Source organism: Tripterygium wilfordii, chromosome 1 (genome assembly GCF_013401445.1).
Source record: "Tripterygium wilfordii isolate XIE 37 chromosome 1, ASM1340144v1, whole genome shotgun sequence".
NCBI classification, from domain to species: domain Eukaryota; kingdom Viridiplantae; phylum Streptophyta; class Magnoliopsida; order Celastrales; family Celastraceae; genus Tripterygium; species Tripterygium wilfordii.
Window position 1 is genome coordinate 8303106 of NC_052232.1, and position 16464 is coordinate 8319569.

The following is a 16464-nucleotide window of genomic DNA, read 5'->3' on the forward strand; positions in this document are numbered from 1 at the left end:
AATTTGTTTTAGATAATCAACAAGTCAGAAGAATTAGCTAGACGAGAGGTGGTTCGATTGACAATCGAATGAGACATATATGTATTTAATATTCGATTCTAATGAGAAATATACGTATACCTTTCAATGGTATTTTTAAAAAGAAAAAGTCAGAATCTCAATGGTATTTAAAAAAATAGTTAAGTAGAGCTAAGGAGGTCGATCCCCCACACACCAAAATGACGAACACGGACCCATTGGCACAAATTAGAACCCCATTGTATTGATGTTCCATGGTGTAACTCGATGAGAATAATGTAAACCCTAATCAAGCCTAATGGAGTTTTGGCTCACGTTGCTCATGATTCATTAATTAATCTATGGCATATTCTAGCATATAATTTAATAAAAATATCTCATTATTCTTTGTGAAGATCCCACCTTTGTCTTTTAGGATTAGCCCATCCAATCCATAAACCAATTAAGTTACTTTCACGGTGAGAGCCAATAACTTATATAATTAGGAAGGAAATATTATTTTCATACATGAGAAAATGTATAATTAAGCACATCAACTATCATCCATTCATTTATAATGAACCTAATATCCTTCAAACTTATCCATACGATTTGGCATGGAGTCGGAAGGTTCTAAGTTCAATTCTTACGAAGATCAATACTCTTGTAGTTACGCAATGAATTTTGGCCGAACCTGTCGTCAGGTGAGAAATTTTCATGCGTGCAGGTCTAACGACATGAGTTTATGCCCATATCAGAGGTCTAAAGGACTTATATCGTGTCATTCTCAGTTTCAAAAAAAAAAAAAAGTTTAGTAATATCTATGCCTCAACAACTTAAATATCCTCCCTTGATTTCTTCAATATCTTTAAGGAAGGAAAAAGGTTATTTTATTTAGATTGGCAATGCAAACTACAAGAGCATTAGGAGAAATACATATATATAAACAAGAGATGCACAACTTAGTACAAAAATGTGAGATATTTAGAGAACACCAGTGTTTTTAAGGCCAAGAACAACCCCAACACCAATAATGTGACCAACAACACCACAAGCCAAAGTATCAGCAAGTGTGAAACCAGCAGGGTCTTCAGTTTGCAAGCCAGAGTCCCTCACTTCAAGCCTCAGTCCTGCTGTGGCCTTCTTGTTTGCAGATGGTGCCAACCCAAACCTCCCAGCAAACAACATCAATGTGGTGCTTGTCACCATGATCTATTATCTCAAACACCCACAACAAAATTTCAAAACAAAATCCCAAATTAATCTTTAATCACTATAATAGTATAATTGCATTTGAAACCCAAAAACAAAACCCAAAAACAAAAAACAATGAATGAAGGAGAGATTGTGACCAAATTAGTGGGTGAACCAATGAAGTCACAGCGAGTAACCAATGCTCCATTTCTTCTATGCCTTATTGGTTTCACAGCAGCCTGTGTAATACAAGATATTCACTTAAGAATATACAAAATGACTCTGAGAAGTGCAAAAATGAAAGGGAAGGGAAGTGGGGAACAGGAACCATGGTCTGCGCTGGGGCTGCTGTTGCTGGGAATTTGGGTCTGAGACCATTGAATTGTGGGAGACCGGTCATCACACTGGTTGCCATTTAATTTTCTCAAAAGACAAAGAGATGCAGATGTGTTGGCAAGTTGTTAGATAATTTGGAAGACTGTAATTGAGCACAAAAAGAAATTATTAAGAGACGAGGTAAAAGAAGGCAGAGTGGTGTATCAAAATCATATGAGAGATAATGCTGCTAAATTTGGATACATATTGCTGAGGTGGCAACATGTTATTGGTGATAATTATTTGGATAAGATTTTGGGTGTATTGAGAATGTTCTTTCATTTGATGGAAGCTACTTATTCATTGGTCAAGAAATCTTCTTTGGCGTAGCACGACGTGAGGATACGTACCAAAACACATCAACACAGAAGTTAATGAAGCAAACATGTTAAGAGTATCACATCGTTTAGATATGGAATACTCGTATAATTTATAAATGGTACACAACCCTCAAACGAGCGAGAGTCCTTTTAAGGACAATGCCTCAATCAAACCCTTTCTCCTTTACTCATTTTTCAAATTATCACGAACCATAGCAAAACTGCATCGAAGATCACACACAGCTTGACTCAATGTCATTCTCTTAAGCAAAGACTAGACTTAAAAAGGTAAGAGTAATTGCAATGGTGCTAATGTGGCATAGGCATGGAGATGTAGAAAGCTGAACAGAACACACTGCAATTGCTCTCACCAACAATTGCAATTGCTCTCACTTACTTTACAATCTTTACTATGCAGAAAGCTGAACTGAACACACTGCCCAAAACCAATAAGAAAAAGGACAAAGATATCCATATACAGAGATCCCCCCCCCCCCCTCCTATCAACCTTTCAAATTATCATATCGTGCCACGATATCTTGTGAGATATCATATCATAGTCAACGCTTTATGTTTCTAAGCAAACAAGGCAGGACTTTCCCTTTTGGTGTAACAGAAAACAGTATTGGGTCTTTGGGCGGTAAAGATGCTGTTATATTAAATTACAGAGGATTAAAACAAAACAAGCGGGAAGAATTTTAAGTTTCATAAGTAGATGCCAGATGCTTAACTCGGCAACAAAGATAGGTATAACTTGGCATTCACAAAATGCCTGATTAAAGCAGGCAGGCAGCATCTAGAGATAGTATCACTAGTCTTAAACCCTAGCTCAAGCTTGTGTTGGCCAATTTAGCTTCAAACCCAAGTTAACAGACAGACATTCATAAGCTTCTCCAGTACAAAAGCAGCAAAATTGCAGCAAATTTCCACCAAATGATGCTCCGTTCGTATATTGAAATCCGCGGGCCAGAAGAGGCCACAGATCTAAACAAAAATTCAGGGAAGAGTGTATGTTAATAAAACAAATATGGTAAACAAGGCTAATGCAGCACCATATGAACATACCCAGATGAAGAGTAGAGGCATTTTCCATAACCTGCACAACATTATACCAATTTAAGTCATCAATGCATGTTTTGCACACTCGAAGTAAAGCACCATTATGTGTTTTAACTACAAAAAGAATAGCTTACTGGGATCATTTTTAACTAGAGTGGCGGTTCCTCCGAAATTGCAAGCGATATCTGAATTGCCATTCTGCTGGTAGTAGTTGTTAAAGGCATAAGAAGCATGAGATACAAGTGTGTCCGGATCATAACATGGTCCGCCCTTTTGAATTGGATTGCAATCTGCTATCCCCAGACCACAAGCCCAGTCTAATGCATTCTGCAAATCAATTTGAGAGACACCTGCTAGTGCCACACACCATGTTGTGCCATCCAAGAAACTAGTGTTCCCTTCCGGAGGTGATAGTGCCGTTACTGGAATTGCTGCATCTGCCTTCACTTGCAACACTTCTCCCCTTGCTGCAACTAAACATTATGCATATTTTTTCAACAATTCATTAAAAATCGGATCACAAATCGACGAGTACCACATATTCCTCATAACCATTTGAGATTAAACTACGGAAAGGTAAACAACACCCATGTGGATACGTTCAATCGCTCATGTTACAAACGTATGTTAGATCAAAGGAGCATTTAGAACAAAACACCCATGTGGATACGCTCAATCGTTCATTTTACAAACGTATGTTAGATCAAAGGAGCATTTAGAACAAAGCATCAGCCAGAAATGTGCAAAATAATAACTTCCACTAATAACTACATTTTTTACACCTTCCAAGGCCAAGATAGAGGGAGAGGGACATACAGACAAACAGACAGAGAGTATATCCATCCACATTCCACACACCTCCTTTAGAGTTATGTGAGCTTCTAAGTGGGTGTATTAAGTACTCAATTTTTTTTAAAAGCATAACATGCCTAGGTAATCTAGAAACAGAACATGAAGACAGAGTCTAGCTTTAGAGCAGAATCAATAAGGTAAGAAATAAAATTTTTACTTATTTCAAGTCTAAACATCACTTTTTGGCTCCTTTAGTATGAACAAAGAGTAACATGACCTGCAACTGCAGGTTCAGATCAAAGAAGTTTATTTAGACCAAAGAATGAAACATTATAGTTAAGTGCTTATTGTTCATCTTCAAAATAAAAGAACATGAACAACACTACAACAGTGAACCAAGAAATCAAACTACAAGACCACAAACAAGAAACCCAAAAAAACAGACAAAACAGGAGAGAAATAACACTTGCAATAAGAAAAATAGAACATACCCAGATAGCATTCCAGCAAAAATAGGCACAACAAAACAACTGTGCTCTTTCTCATGGTGACCCTTAAGTCTTTAATTAAACTGCCATTTACTACTCTCTTTCCCCTAAGAAAAACATACACAATGCACAAACCAAACTTCTCTTACTCTATGAGCACTTTTAACTCTCTCACTCTCTCTCTCTCTACCAACACACAAGTATATACACACTAGAGTAAGTTTAATCTTGGTCGTAGTCAAGACTCAGAGAGTGCCAGAGTGGTGGGATATATGATGACAGTGATGGGCCTCACTAATGCTAGTTTTGAGGAATCAGAAGCTTTCTTGAAGGGCAATTATCTACTTTCCCTCTTTTTTTGTTCTTTTCTTATGACTTTTGAAAGATCAACAGAGGAACAACAGTTGAGATCAGAAGTGGCTTGTACCTTGTATCACTTGCTTTTACAGTTTACACTTTACAGGTTATGAAACGGTGCGTTTTACTATATTTCTTCCGACATAAAAAAGAGGAGGAAATTAATACACTTTCTGCTCGTACTCAATACTCACCCCCCATCTCATACACCAATTTATCGCGATATATTTCCCACATATCGCGATATGATGACAGCGATGGATGGGTCTCATTCAAGGAGTAGAACTTCTGGGCCGGGCTAATATGGAATCTTGGGCTTTTAAGTTTAATATGCTTGTTTGAATTGGACTCTTGGACTGCTTTTCTTTACAATTCTGAATGCCGTTTGTGGGCTTCAATTAAATGGCCCACTATCAAATTGGATCCAGATTATTAGTGTTTTTCCCCCCACAACCTTGGCTCCTATATGGACAAGCTTATATGAGAAAACATGACTCAGTTTCACTGAAATATGAAAATAATGGGAAGATAAGAAGGTAAATCCATTAGCACCTCTCAAGGTGGCGATGAGAACTTGAATGTACACTAAGTCACCATGAAAATGCAAAAGTAAGTACTCTTTACAACAATTAAACCAAAAGTCTACAAAACCCACTGCTAAAATTTAGACGATACATTATCTAACCACCGTTATAGTGCATTCACGTAGCTTACCTAAAATGTTTTGAGTTACATGCTTTGATGGTAATAATGTCCATGACGACGAGGATTGCCCGCTACTTTCATCCATGAAAGAAATTGCACTGAAATGCCTGCTTAAAAGATTGCATCTCCACCTACAAAACAGCATGATGGTAATTATCAGCCACAGTACACACCAAGGTCTTCAACAGTTGAGATACTCTTGGTTACAAAGAATACTGTTACTTAAATCAACTTTACGGAGAAAAAAAAAATGGAATAGTAAATGACAGTGACTAATGGGTTACAATTAAGAGAGAAAATAAAACACATGTACACAATTTCTACTTCAACACCAAGAAATCATAACTCATAAGTTGCATTGGTCAAGCATTCTAGGTCTATTGTGGGTTTCTTACTGAATTAAGGTCCTGACTTCATCAACACATCACAATAATCTACCTATATGTTTCCATAGTCAGAGAAATAATTACCTTCAGAAAATTAATTGAACTCTTAATCCACAGAAAACTCGGATGGGGAGTCTTCATCAGAAGATCCAACATCAGGAAGTTCGAGATCAGAGGGATAATCAAAAGCGACACCGTCCATGTCCCCATAATAAGAAAAATCATTGCCTTCAGAAAATTCATAATGACCATCATCGTCCGACACTATGTCAATCTCAGAAAACCCAGCTGGGTAGTCTTCATCAAAAGAATCAATATCAAAAATTTCGATATCAAAGGGATAATCATAGACGGAATCATAAGGACTTCGCAAATCTTTGATCTGTTCAGCACATCTTTTTGCTACACTCCCTGCCATTTCAACATTGAAACACCGGCGCAAGTCCAGGGATTCAAGATGTGGACAACCATCAAGGATTGCCAGAAGGTCTATATTTGTTAGCTTATTACCAAAAATCTGAAGATGGTGTAGCCCAGGCATATTTCCTGCAATAGATCGTGCCCCCTTCTCGCACTCCACATGTCCACAATTAATCCAACTACAATTTAGTTTCAAAGATTTTAGAAGAGGGCAACAGCGTCCAACAGCTTCTACAGCTCGTCCTGAAAATGAACAGTGTGATAGGTCTAGCTCTTCCAACATCGGAACCTTCGCAGCCAACTCACTCAATCCGTCATCAGTCATGCCAAGGCAAGATACAAGTTGAAGTCGTTTAAGCCCACTGGCACTGCAAGAAGGCACCAGGAGATCAAGTTAACAAGCATCAGCATTCTCATGCAAAAAATAACCAATTAGCAATTTCCTGTTACAGGAGATAGAGATCTCAACAAATGCAGCACAAGGTTATCAAAGTGACCAAGTGCAATGAAATATAAGTTATATAACTCCAAGAAAATGTAGAACAGAGCAACCAAGAAATCTGTAAAGGTGGGTCTCCGACACGGACAGTATCTGTGCAACAAGTCAAATATGACAGCACAGGTCAGCTTGCCAGAACATAAGCAACTTTCGAAATTGCATGACACATCCGTACACTTACAGCCCTTGGATACACAAAAGGCATGATTATAATCATAGAGCTGAAAAATGCTCACTGATCTTGATTGATATACTTTGACTATGATACCAAATCCTCTGCGATGTATTATACATGGAATACCTAGGTCTTGTTGCAAAACAATATTGATCAGAACTGGAAATGAATATATATATACTTCATAACATTTGTTCTTAAGACATGGCACTTTGCATCAGTAGAACTTTTTATATATGCATGATTTAGTATAGTTTTTCCTGTGTTTATACAAGTATTAATGCAGAAGATTTTGAAAAATTCTTCAATTTTTCTTTTTGTCTCTTCATTGATAACTGGCTCAGTGGTATAAAAATTTAGCTGAATGAACTGTAAATTCAGATTAGGTTGCACCCCATTGGTGCCCTATAAAAAATGCACCAAATAAGATTCCACACAGTGCCAACCAAATCACCCGAAACCCTTATCACGAGAATTATATCATATTCAAAATACCTGTTGGCGATGTGCTTGAGTAGTTCGTCCGAGCCGAAGTCCTGAATACTGATATCGACCAAGTTGCCACAGCTGCGGTCAATGGCGAGGAAGCACATCTTCTCGAGACGGAAGTCCATATTCCAGAAGTCTCCGTGATCGCGCATGTCTATAGAGCGCCACATGGACGGGTCCTTGGAGATGTTGCGCCACGCAACGCAAACATACTGTGCACTCTTCAAGATACCTACTGCCCCAAGCCTCTGTAGAATTGTGGATGTAATTTCGTTCGGCAGCGCCAACCAGTTCCGATACTGGGATTCATCGGATAGATTCGGTTTTAAATCGCCCTCCATGATCGCTCGCTGCTTGCGTTCCGAATGTGTAAATATGAGTGATGAGAGGGTTTTCGTGGTCACCGATGATAATCTGGGATTGGGCTTCTGGGCCAATTTCCCAGTTCGATATGAGACTTTGGGCCTAAGTATTTTAGCCCTTTAAACTTGGAAGCCCATTAGTCAAAGTTTTAATCTCGTGTGAGCAATCTCATTCTCAACTAACCACAATTAACAGAAATAACCGTTGTTTCTAAAACCCTGTATTTGGCGCCTCCCCCTCTCTCTCCCTCTCTGTCTTTCTCTTTGCTTTGATTTTGAATTCTCTTGTTCTTTCTCCAATCAGAGAATCAAAATGGACCCGGAAGAACAAGCCGAAGAGAAAGCCATCAATGAATTGGTAGATCAAATATTCATACTGAGGATGCGTCAATGCGAAGTTGGAAGATCACAAGAAGAATTCAACTCCTGTGAGAAGCAAATCGAACTTCTCCAGAAAGATTTAGACTTACTGGTGATAAGAAAGAATGAGCGCATGATCATGCCTCCGCTTCTTCCAGATTACATGACAGTCACTGGCGGAGATGAAAGAAAAGACAGAGTCTTGAATGTAGAAAATGAGGGACTGAATGAGCAAGAAACAGAGGATGACTTTGAATCCAAGAAATCAGGACCTGATGGTGGTGGTTATGTTAAGTTGGATTTGAGTGAAGATATTGATGATTCCAGTATTGGGTCTGGTGCATTCGATGATCATGATCTTGGGATTTATACCAATATTGAAGGATTAGGAGAAGAGATGCGCGAATTCTTGCAGGAAAGTGAAGGAATGATGCAGAAAGCAGAAGCTGATGGTGGTGATGTTAAGTGGAATTTGAGTGAAGATATTGATAATTCCAGAATTGGGTCTGGTGTATTCAATGATCCTGATCTTGGGACTTATACTAATATTGAAGGATTAGTAGAAGAAATGCGCGAATTGTTGCAGGAAAGTCGAGGAAAGATGCTGAAAGCAGAAGCTGATGGTGCTGGTGATGTTAAGTTGAATTTGAGTGAAGATATTGATGATTCCAGAATTGGGTCTGGTGCATTCAATGATCCTGATCTTGGGATTTATACCAATATTGAAGGATTAGGAGAAGAGATGTGCAAATTGATGCAGGAAAAAAGTCAAGGAGAGATGCAGAAAGCTCGTCGTTTCATTAAATGGATTCAGCATTGTGCTGATTCTGATCAAGAATTGGAGGCTCTGCAATCAATCAAGTCTAGAGCAGTTGATCTTGGAACCAAGCTCTGTCATATGCTGGTTGATTTTGTGTTTTCAATGAGAAAGACAGAGAAACTGGCGCAAAAGTTTCAATCTTTAATCAGTTGCTTTGAAGATGAGGATTCTCTGGTGATCAGAAGATTCACAATGCTGCTGGAGATGACAAAAGTGAACAAATCCCTTAGAGGGTACTTTGTGAAGGTAGAAGAACCAGAACTCAAAGAGGATGAAATCGACGAAATCATTAATCATTTTGTCGAAGAAATTATGCATCTGCGCTATATTCTGGAGCACAAAGATCTGCCAGAATCTGGGTTTTTGAAGGGGGAAGTGATACTTGGACTAGAGGCTGGTATCAAGCAATGTGAGGGAAAATTGGAGGAGATAGAAATGGAAGGAGTCGGGTTTGTTCATGTCGATTTCTGGGGATCACAGATGGTTAATTCTCAAAGTGAAGAAGTTAAATCAAAGATAGATCAATTGTGGAAAGGATTCTGGCTATCAGAGGATGCAAATCATTGAAATTTATGCCCTGTTAGGGAGATGAATGCTGACCGAATGGAACATGTACTGCTACTATGCTAGTTATCTCACTTGGATCATACTATCAAAGATAGAGAAATTCCCACTTTTCCCAGTTCAATCAAATTCTGAGATAAAGCACAAAAAATTGAAATAACCAAAAGCCTGTTAGCGAGACAAAAATTTAAAAGAGTATCTGCGCAAGAAAATTGAATGATTCTCATTGATTGCATTGACTGGTTAAATTGACATTGGGGTTTCATGTTTGCATATATAATATAATTCTACCATCTTCATTGCTTTCATATCCAGCAGACATGAGATTACCTACCTATCTATCAGCCGAGTACAACAGCAAACAATCTGTATCCTCCTCCTGAACATCCCTCGAACCCACTTCAATTGACAAAAATTGGAAAAATGAGAAGGATGAAACTACTTGTCATCTAAAGTTGCAGCACTGAGCCTGACCCCTACCCAACTTATCCCAAAGACATATCATCTGCCTTGGCGATTGGTAATGAGCAGTGTAGTAGTCCACCATGCAACCATACTGACAAAATTTCCAGTTATGGGAGTACTGGACTGGAATGGTACCATTAAATTGTTCAACCCACATTCCCATACTCACATCCTCCATTTTAAAAAGCTGCATACCAATCAAAAGAAATTGTTAAGTCACAGAGATGAACCCAAATGAAAAGCGGGTAAAAGTGATGTTTACACTGAAGGACAAAACATGGTTATTAAGGAGGAAACCTCATCCACACAACTTGGGAATTACTCCAGGGGAAAAATTAAGAGAAAAGAAAAGAAGATATGATATAATGTTCTACTAACCCTGAGGCCCCTTTTAGCATGTAGCTCTCCAACAAATTTAGCTATATTGCTGGAAATAATATATCCAGGCCCATTGGCGTATGGTGGATAAACTTCCTCCGGCCATTCCTGCAAACACCAGATAATCTATCAAATATATGAAATGCATAACTAACTTTTTTTGAAGGAAAAAAAAAACACCATATAATGGATCAATCATCAATCTATGTCTCTGAACTGATTTTGAAGTAACCAGTTTGGTCTGGTGAGTCTTCGAGAAACTAGGACATAATTCCTAGTTTCAACACTTGTTATCCGCTAGTTTTGGTGTAGGACAAAATAAGACAAGCTGTAAACGAAGCTTATTCTTATATGCATCTGAAACATGCAAGCTCTTCAAAAATGTGCTCTCCCAGAAAGATGCTAAGATTTGGTAAGGATGGGTTCACTTTTGGGATCAACAATATCAACTATCATTCAACAGAGAAACCAATATCAACTTTCTTATTGATGAAAAATACAAAGGTTTAATAACAGCAAAAGACGCGAAACAACATAGTTTGAAATTGGGTCCCAAATTTAAAAAGAGATATAGCGATTGGTTAAATACATATTAAACTCAAGGCAGGGCTTTGAGTCCCCCTAAACTAAAGCCTGCTCCATCCAAACCACCGAGGAAAAAAAATGAAAATATTAAACTCAGCATACCTCATAAGTGACTGCCCATTTTCCATTTCTAAGAGGGCGATGCAAGAGATTGAGATTGCCCATATACAGGGACTTGTTCCGAGAGATGCCTCCAATTTCTTTGAGGACACTGTCCACTCTAACAAATGTGTCATCATCACATTTCATAATATATGCAGCCGTCACATTTTGAACCTGAAGGGTAGAAATTTGAAATTTAAGAAACAAGGTTTAGCTCCACCAAAGCCCATCAAACTAAATTCCGAAAAAATGAACAAATTTGTTGAAAAAAAATCCAATAAATGATCCCAACAAAGATTAAAATGAAAATCAGAAGGCTATAATAGAACTCACCCCAAACTCGCAGATGGCAATAGTTTTAAGCACTACGAGCTCATAGCGATCCATAAAGGGCAAAATGACAATATCACCAAAATAAGCGGCCTCCTTCTTGAGCACCGCATTAACCTCCTTCCTTTGATTCTACAGTTGATTTGATATATTAAACCAGTAACTCATACAGGTGCAAATTAACAGCGCAGGTATGAATTTAGAATAGTCATCCACAGACATATGATATATCTGAGAGGACATCTGAACCGACTATGCGGTCATGATTTTTTTTTTTACAAAAAAAAGAAAGATAACTGAGTTTCATTAAAGGCACAAAAAAAGGCATCACCAAAATACTATCTAGGTATCTCAAAAAGCATCAGATGGGAAGAAGAAAAAACTCAGATGGGAAGAAGAAATAACAGAGTTGACATTGCAGCCACAACTTTACAGGACGAGTTAACAAGGCCGGGTTTACTAAATCTTTGTTAATGTTTCGACATTACTACCAAAAGCAAAAACAACCATCAAATATGGAATCATTCCTACACAAAAAAACTCCAACAACCTTTGTTTCCCATATAACAAAGCCCCGAAAGACATTAGTTCTAAAGGATTTTCCCATCATGATTACATTGTAGGCAGATTTATTTGAACCACAATAGTTATATCCAACATCAAAGACAACTAAAAAAATGGATCCTGCCACATATGACATAACCCATAAGCTATTAATATGACATTAAATTTTCAAGGAACTTAATTTGTTTTCTTTTGCTAGACGGTATAACTCTTATTTATCTTTCTCCTTTGGGTCTCACCGCTTCAGTGGCCCTGAATAAAAATTCTTTGCGTTAAAAAAATTCAAGGAAAATAAACAGTGAACTTACTAATGCAACAAAGAATCGAACTGCTACATGTGAAGATTTGATGGCCGAGGACTGCATCCAAGTTTTTCTAACTGCCATGCGTTCCGCAAAATGATTAGTAGCAGAGAGAACCCCAATAAAAAGTCGAACAGGAACCTTAGGTAAAGGATGAGCTTTCCACTTCTCCGACATTTCCAGTACTCTCTGAGGTGAGAAACTTGGATGAGAAGTGGGAAGAGCTGTTGCATAAACTGAATGAACATCAACATCCCCTTTAATTGCCAGACCTGTGGCATCTTGAAGTGTAAATCCCTGAAGATACAGCAAAAGGTAGACAGAAAGGCATTTATTTTCCACAATGCAGCCAAAATTGAAGAAAGCAATCAAACACAATATTGCATAGCAAATGAACAAGAATATAGAAGAACTCGCTTCCAAATCCGCTGACAAAGGATATTCCAGATGGGAATCAGAGGTGAAAGACTAGGAAAAAAATTATTTCCACCAAAAAAGAGAACTAAAATCCATTTCTAGACACAAAGAATGTTACTGATGAGGATTTTGTTTTTTAAACATACAAGTGCAAGAAGGTAGCCCCTGAAAAAAAAAAGCATATGAGAGAAACTTCGAAGCATCACTCCTATAAACAAATAAGGAACATCAATCTTCATTTTCTTCATGACAGCACGAAGCCATTAGCCACTGGGAAGAAGACACAAGACTCTTGACTTGCAAGCATGCACCACGTAGCTTTCCACAGAGACTAGTCCCCACATAGATAGGACACAAACAACAAAGTTGTTAATAAAGGGAACACTCATTTTATCCTCGTCTAAAGCAACTTACCAGACGGTATGGGAATGATGTCAAATGACGACCCCCGACATGAACATGGAATCCATCAACCCCCGCACGCAGAGTCAGGATAAACAGTTTACGCTCTACAAAAGGAAATGGCCAAGTCAACTCGGGCTTCTGTTCACGTCCTATAAACCGATTGAACCATGAGGTCGTCTTGGACTCCTTTGGGTCGACAATATCGTTTCGCACCCATTTTTCACACCGACGGTATCCATCGACTGCCAATAATATAAGAAGCATGTTATAATCAAAAGATTAATAACAGAGTTGAGAGTTATCATGGAGCGAAATGAAGACAATAGTTGAACAACATGAAAAACATCTAAGTGATACCAAATAAGTAAGCATCAAAACTTATCCATCCTTCCCACTAAACATAGACATAGCGGAGTCCAAACTGTAAAGCAAGGACAGAACTAGATTCATAATGGATGGGAAGAACAGTTAATAACGAAATCAAGATGAAGTGCTTGCAGGTTTAGCTTAACTCTAAAAGTTCTCGACTGCTGCAGCCTGCAATAATGGCAAGCAGGATAGCCAAAGGCACAAGACAACCAGCTTTCAGGACCAAAGAGCAACAGTAAAATATGGCTATTACAAATAGAGATCAACAGCACAGGTAAAATTCAGTCACGATAAATCATTACATTATCACCAGAAAAACCAAGTTCAGTTTCACCATAATAACAATAAACCCACCAAATTGAGTACAGAGGACTTCGGCCAAACTTCTTATATCCAAATCAAGATGGCTGTTACCAATTTCCATTAATAAAGCTACGACAGTATTATGCCAAAATGTTACCAACTGTCAAATTATGATCTGTTATAGTAATCCACTAGGTGACATAAAGACTATGGAAAATTTATCCCCGTTTCCACATTCCAGCATATGATTAAACATATTTATTTTCTACAGGAATGACTTCCTTTGTTCATATTCATTTTTTATTTCAGTGCCAAAAGCATTCAACATTCTTGTGAGGATGTTGACACTCACATGTAGTAGGTAAAGCTTGGAAATAGGAAAAGCACAAAACTAAAATACTAGATGCATTGTAATTTTTACCCAGCATGTCTTCATCATTCTTGGATGGTAAGCCATCACACCTCTGAGCTGCCCCCCATTGCATCCGATAGCAGGTATTGTGCTCAATGACAGGCCGCTGGCTCCAATCTCCTTTAAGTCGAGGATTCAAATGTAGAATTTTTGGAGGATCTTCCCCATCCACTGCCTTCAATCCTTGCAATTCAACCATAAACTGAGAAACCATAACTAAACCATCACGCCTCCTCAATCTCACAAGTTGAGGCACATACTCTTGATGCGCATTGTGTGGCGTTCCAACCACTGTTATGGAGGACCCTGCAGCAAGCCCGCAAGGAAGGAACATAAGCCTCTCACCAGCAGCCAACTCATTCCCACTCGCTGATGTCCACAAAGGACAAGACTCAGGCTTCCCCTCCAACATAGTACCCTCTCCACTATCCCCTATGTCAAAATCTTCCACTTCTTCCCATGCCTTTGAACCCAATGTCCAAGCCTCATCGACCATTCTCTCAAGCACCGACAAATCACTAGTCCTATTTCTTTGCCTCATGATCTCACCTGTTATCCGACCATACTTGTGCTGAATTGGCTTTATAGACCTAGGAGGACCCCTTTTTTCTTCACCTGTATGTTCTTTTTTCGGCATAAGTGGCGCGTTATGGTTCTGGTTATCCTCTACCTCCCGATGTAAGGTATCCTTATAGGCAGAACCAAAGAATCTTTTGCTTAGATCCACTTCTTCATTTTCCCCCACCATAGACCCATCCAATCCAACATAACTATCATCTCCACTCAACATTGCAGCAAGCTCTAGAAAATGTTGAAACTTAAATCCTAAGAATAGTAAGTATATTGCTGCTATACCAAATAACAAATGTGACAATCTGAACCTCCTAACAGTAGAAGGTTCACTTTTTGACCTCTTCATGATATAACAGCCCGAAAACCAACAATTACACACTTCATAAAATCCCAAAGTCTACCATATCCATTTATCTAACTGCCCACGAAAAACTCAGAACAAACTCAAAATCCAACAAAATAGGCAGAACCAAACATACTTACTTCTTCAAAAAGCAGACCCATTTACATTGCATCAACGCACATCAACAACCAAATAGGTGCTAATGATCCTACCGATTCACAGAGATCGAGTTCAAAAGAATGTCCGAACTCACCAGATTTCGACACCCAAAAACCCTATGACAGCAGACATTCCACCAACATTCCCTGGAGACTAATACTCCTATGAGAAACCAGGTGCCTACAGTAGAATTTGAAGATCGAAACGCACTATATACAGACCACAGAGAGAGAGACGGTGCGATCTCGAACTTGATGTGCGGGTATGCCAAGGCAGGTCTGAGTTCTGTGATGTGGCGTCAAAAATGGAATATCTTAAGAATAAGGGGGGCAAAATACAATACTCGAATTAGTTAGTTGAGCGTCACAATGCGTGCCTGGCTTTGCTTGAGAAGTACTGGACGAGGAAGTAAAATAAAAGGCATCGAATCCCCCTCCCTTTTCAAAATAAATAAATAAATAAAAATTGCTAAAAATGAAATAAAATTAAAAAATACAGTACAATGACAGGTCCACAGCATGATGCCTAAACCGATAATGAGAAAATATATATGACAGAACTTAGGTTTTTATTTTTTTTATTTTTTTTTTATTTTTCTTGATAATCGAAAACGATATCATACAAACTTGTTATTTGGACATTCGATATGTAGATGTCTAAAATCGGGCCGTCAGACTCGTACTCACATAAATTTCTCACATGAAGACAAGTTAAATTGGGTCAAAACCTAACACATCGTCATAGAAGTATTGCTTTCAGTGTTAATTAAACTTAGGACTCCCGAATCATACGGCTTGGCAGCAAAAATATTGATCAACTAGACTATCACCCAAATGATTATTGAATTTTATATTGTTAATTTTTCATATATGATCCATCAAAAAAAATGTCGTATAAGATAAATTATAACAAAACCTAAATTGATCAATTAAACCTGCTCTATGAGTGATTATTAATAATTAAAATGCTAAATGTTACATTTTTCTAATGCTAAAATGAAACTTTAACTTTAATTTAAAGAATAATTTCGGGTTTAGTTTAAATGTGCAACAATTTTTGCTTTGTTACAAAGGCAGAGAAGAAAGTGATATTGAGTTTGTCATATTGCCTAAGAAATATGTTCCTTAAGAATATATTATACTCCTAATTGAATAAAGAGGTTACATATTTTTAATATGTTATATTTTCAATTTTCATGTGATTGTGATGAGCCTCTAATAGTAATACAAATGCAAAATTTTAAATTAATTTAGTTACACGTTGACCTCATGACTAGTCATGAGATAACTTATCAAACAAATTTAATAAAAACAAAAACAAAAAAACCATACACATTAAAGTTATAATCGCCAACTTGAAAGAATAGCAAAGCTCACCACCACCACGAGGGGATAA

At 38.0% G+C, this 16464-nt stretch overlaps 4 protein-coding genes across 5 annotated transcripts; all 4 read right to left on the reverse strand.

The window, feature by feature from the left end:
• Positions 1-870: 870 nt before the first annotated feature.
• LOC120003092 (photosystem I reaction center subunit psaK, chloroplastic-like) lies at positions 871-1701 on the reverse strand. Its single transcript, XM_038852002.1, has 3 exons — positions 1520-1701; positions 1350-1430; positions 871-1209 (listed from the first exon to the last, which is right to left on the reverse strand). The coding sequence occupies exons 1-3, from the start codon at positions 1604-1606 to the stop codon at positions 982-984; spliced, it is 396 nt and encodes a 131-aa protein (XP_038707930.1). The 5' UTR covers positions 1607-1701; the 3' UTR covers positions 871-981.
• Positions 1702-2518: 817 nt separating this feature from the next.
• Positions 2519-4453, reverse strand: LOC119991635 (glucan endo-1,3-beta-glucosidase 13-like). Of its 2 annotated transcripts, none has more exons than XM_038839138.1 (4): positions 4229-4453; positions 3080-3412; positions 2952-2982; positions 2519-2870 (listed from the first exon to the last, which is right to left on the reverse strand). In XM_038839138.1, exons 1-4 carry the CDS (start codon positions 4281-4283, stop codon positions 2768-2770), a joined length of 522 nt encoding a protein of 173 aa, XP_038695066.1. In that variant the 5' UTR covers positions 4284-4453; the 3' UTR covers positions 2519-2767. The 2 variants fall into 2 exon arrangements, with proteins under 2 accessions (XP_038695066.1, XP_038694337.1); XM_038838409.1 differs by having other exon boundaries at positions 3080-3418.
• Positions 4454-5100: 647 nt separating this feature from the next.
• LOC119990856 (F-box protein SKIP19-like) lies at positions 5101-7647 on the reverse strand. Its single transcript, XM_038837340.1, has 3 exons — positions 7263-7647; positions 5758-6461; positions 5101-5418 (listed from the first exon to the last, which is right to left on the reverse strand). The coding sequence occupies exons 1-2, from the start codon at positions 7595-7597 to the stop codon at positions 5780-5782; spliced, it is 1017 nt and encodes a 338-aa protein (XP_038693268.1). The 5' UTR covers positions 7598-7647; the 3' UTR covers positions 5101-5418; positions 5758-5779.
• A 1915-nt stretch (positions 7648-9562) lies between these two features.
• Positions 9563-15444, reverse strand: LOC120003597 (hydroxyproline O-galactosyltransferase GALT2-like). Its single transcript, XM_038852620.1, has 7 exons — positions 14004-15444; positions 12920-13152; positions 12095-12385; positions 11226-11354; positions 10893-11066; positions 10206-10313; positions 9563-10014 (listed from the first exon to the last, which is right to left on the reverse strand). Exons 1-7 carry the CDS (start codon positions 14911-14913, stop codon positions 9808-9810), a joined length of 2052 nt encoding a protein of 683 aa, XP_038708548.1. The 5' UTR covers positions 14914-15444; the 3' UTR covers positions 9563-9807.
• Positions 15445-16464: the final 1020 nt, after the last annotated feature.

What these genes read in the sequence shown, in the direction of transcription:
- LOC120003597 (XM_038852620.1), bottom strand. Translation starts at nt 14,913, where the DNA reads ATGAAGAGGTCAAAAAGTGAACCTTCTACTGTTAGGAGGTTCAGATTG. An exon ending in TTGCCATCTGCGAGTTTGGG is followed by an intron (nt 11,067 to 11,225) that starts GTGAGTTCTATT and finishes TCTACCCTTCAG; the next exon opens with GTTCAAAATGTGACGGCTGC. An exon ending in AATGGGCAGTCACTTATGAG is followed by an intron (nt 10,314 to 10,892) that starts GTATGCTGAGTT and finishes TGGTGTTTGCAG; the next exon opens with GAATGGCCGGAGGAAGTTTA.
- LOC119991635 (XM_038838409.1), bottom strand. Translation starts at nt 4,283, where the DNA reads ATGAGAAAGAGCACAGTTGTTTTGTTGTGCCTATTTTTGCTGGAATGC. An exon ending in TTTGCTGGAATGCTATCTGG is followed by an intron (nt 3,419 to 4,228) that starts GTATGTTCTATT and finishes CATAATGTTTAG; the next exon opens with TTGCAGCAAGGGGAGAAGTG. An exon ending in TCTAGTTAAAAATGATCCCA is followed by an intron (nt 2,983 to 3,079) that starts GTAAGCTATTCT and finishes AATGTTGTGCAG; the next exon opens with GTTATGGAAAATGCCTCTAC.
- LOC119990856 (XM_038837340.1), bottom strand. Translation starts at nt 7,597, where the DNA reads ATGGAGGGCGATTTAAAACCGAATCTATCCGATGAATCCCAGTATCGG. An exon ending in CTCAAGCACATCGCCAACAG is followed by an intron (nt 6,462 to 7,262) that starts GTATTTTGAATA and finishes GCCTTCTTGCAG; the next exon opens with TGCCAGTGGGCTTAAACGAC.
- LOC120003092 (XM_038852002.1), bottom strand. Translation starts at nt 1,606, where the DNA reads ATGGCAACCAGTGTGATGACCGGTCTCCCACAATTCAATGGTCTCAGA. An exon ending in CAGCCCCAGCGCAGACCATG is followed by an intron (nt 1,431 to 1,519) that starts GTTCCTGTTCCC and finishes TGTATTACACAG; the next exon opens with GCTGCTGTGAAACCAATAAG. An exon ending in TTGGTTCACCCACTAATTTG is followed by an intron (nt 1,210 to 1,349) that starts GTCACAATCTCT and finishes TTGAGATAATAG; the next exon opens with ATCATGGTGACAAGCACCAC.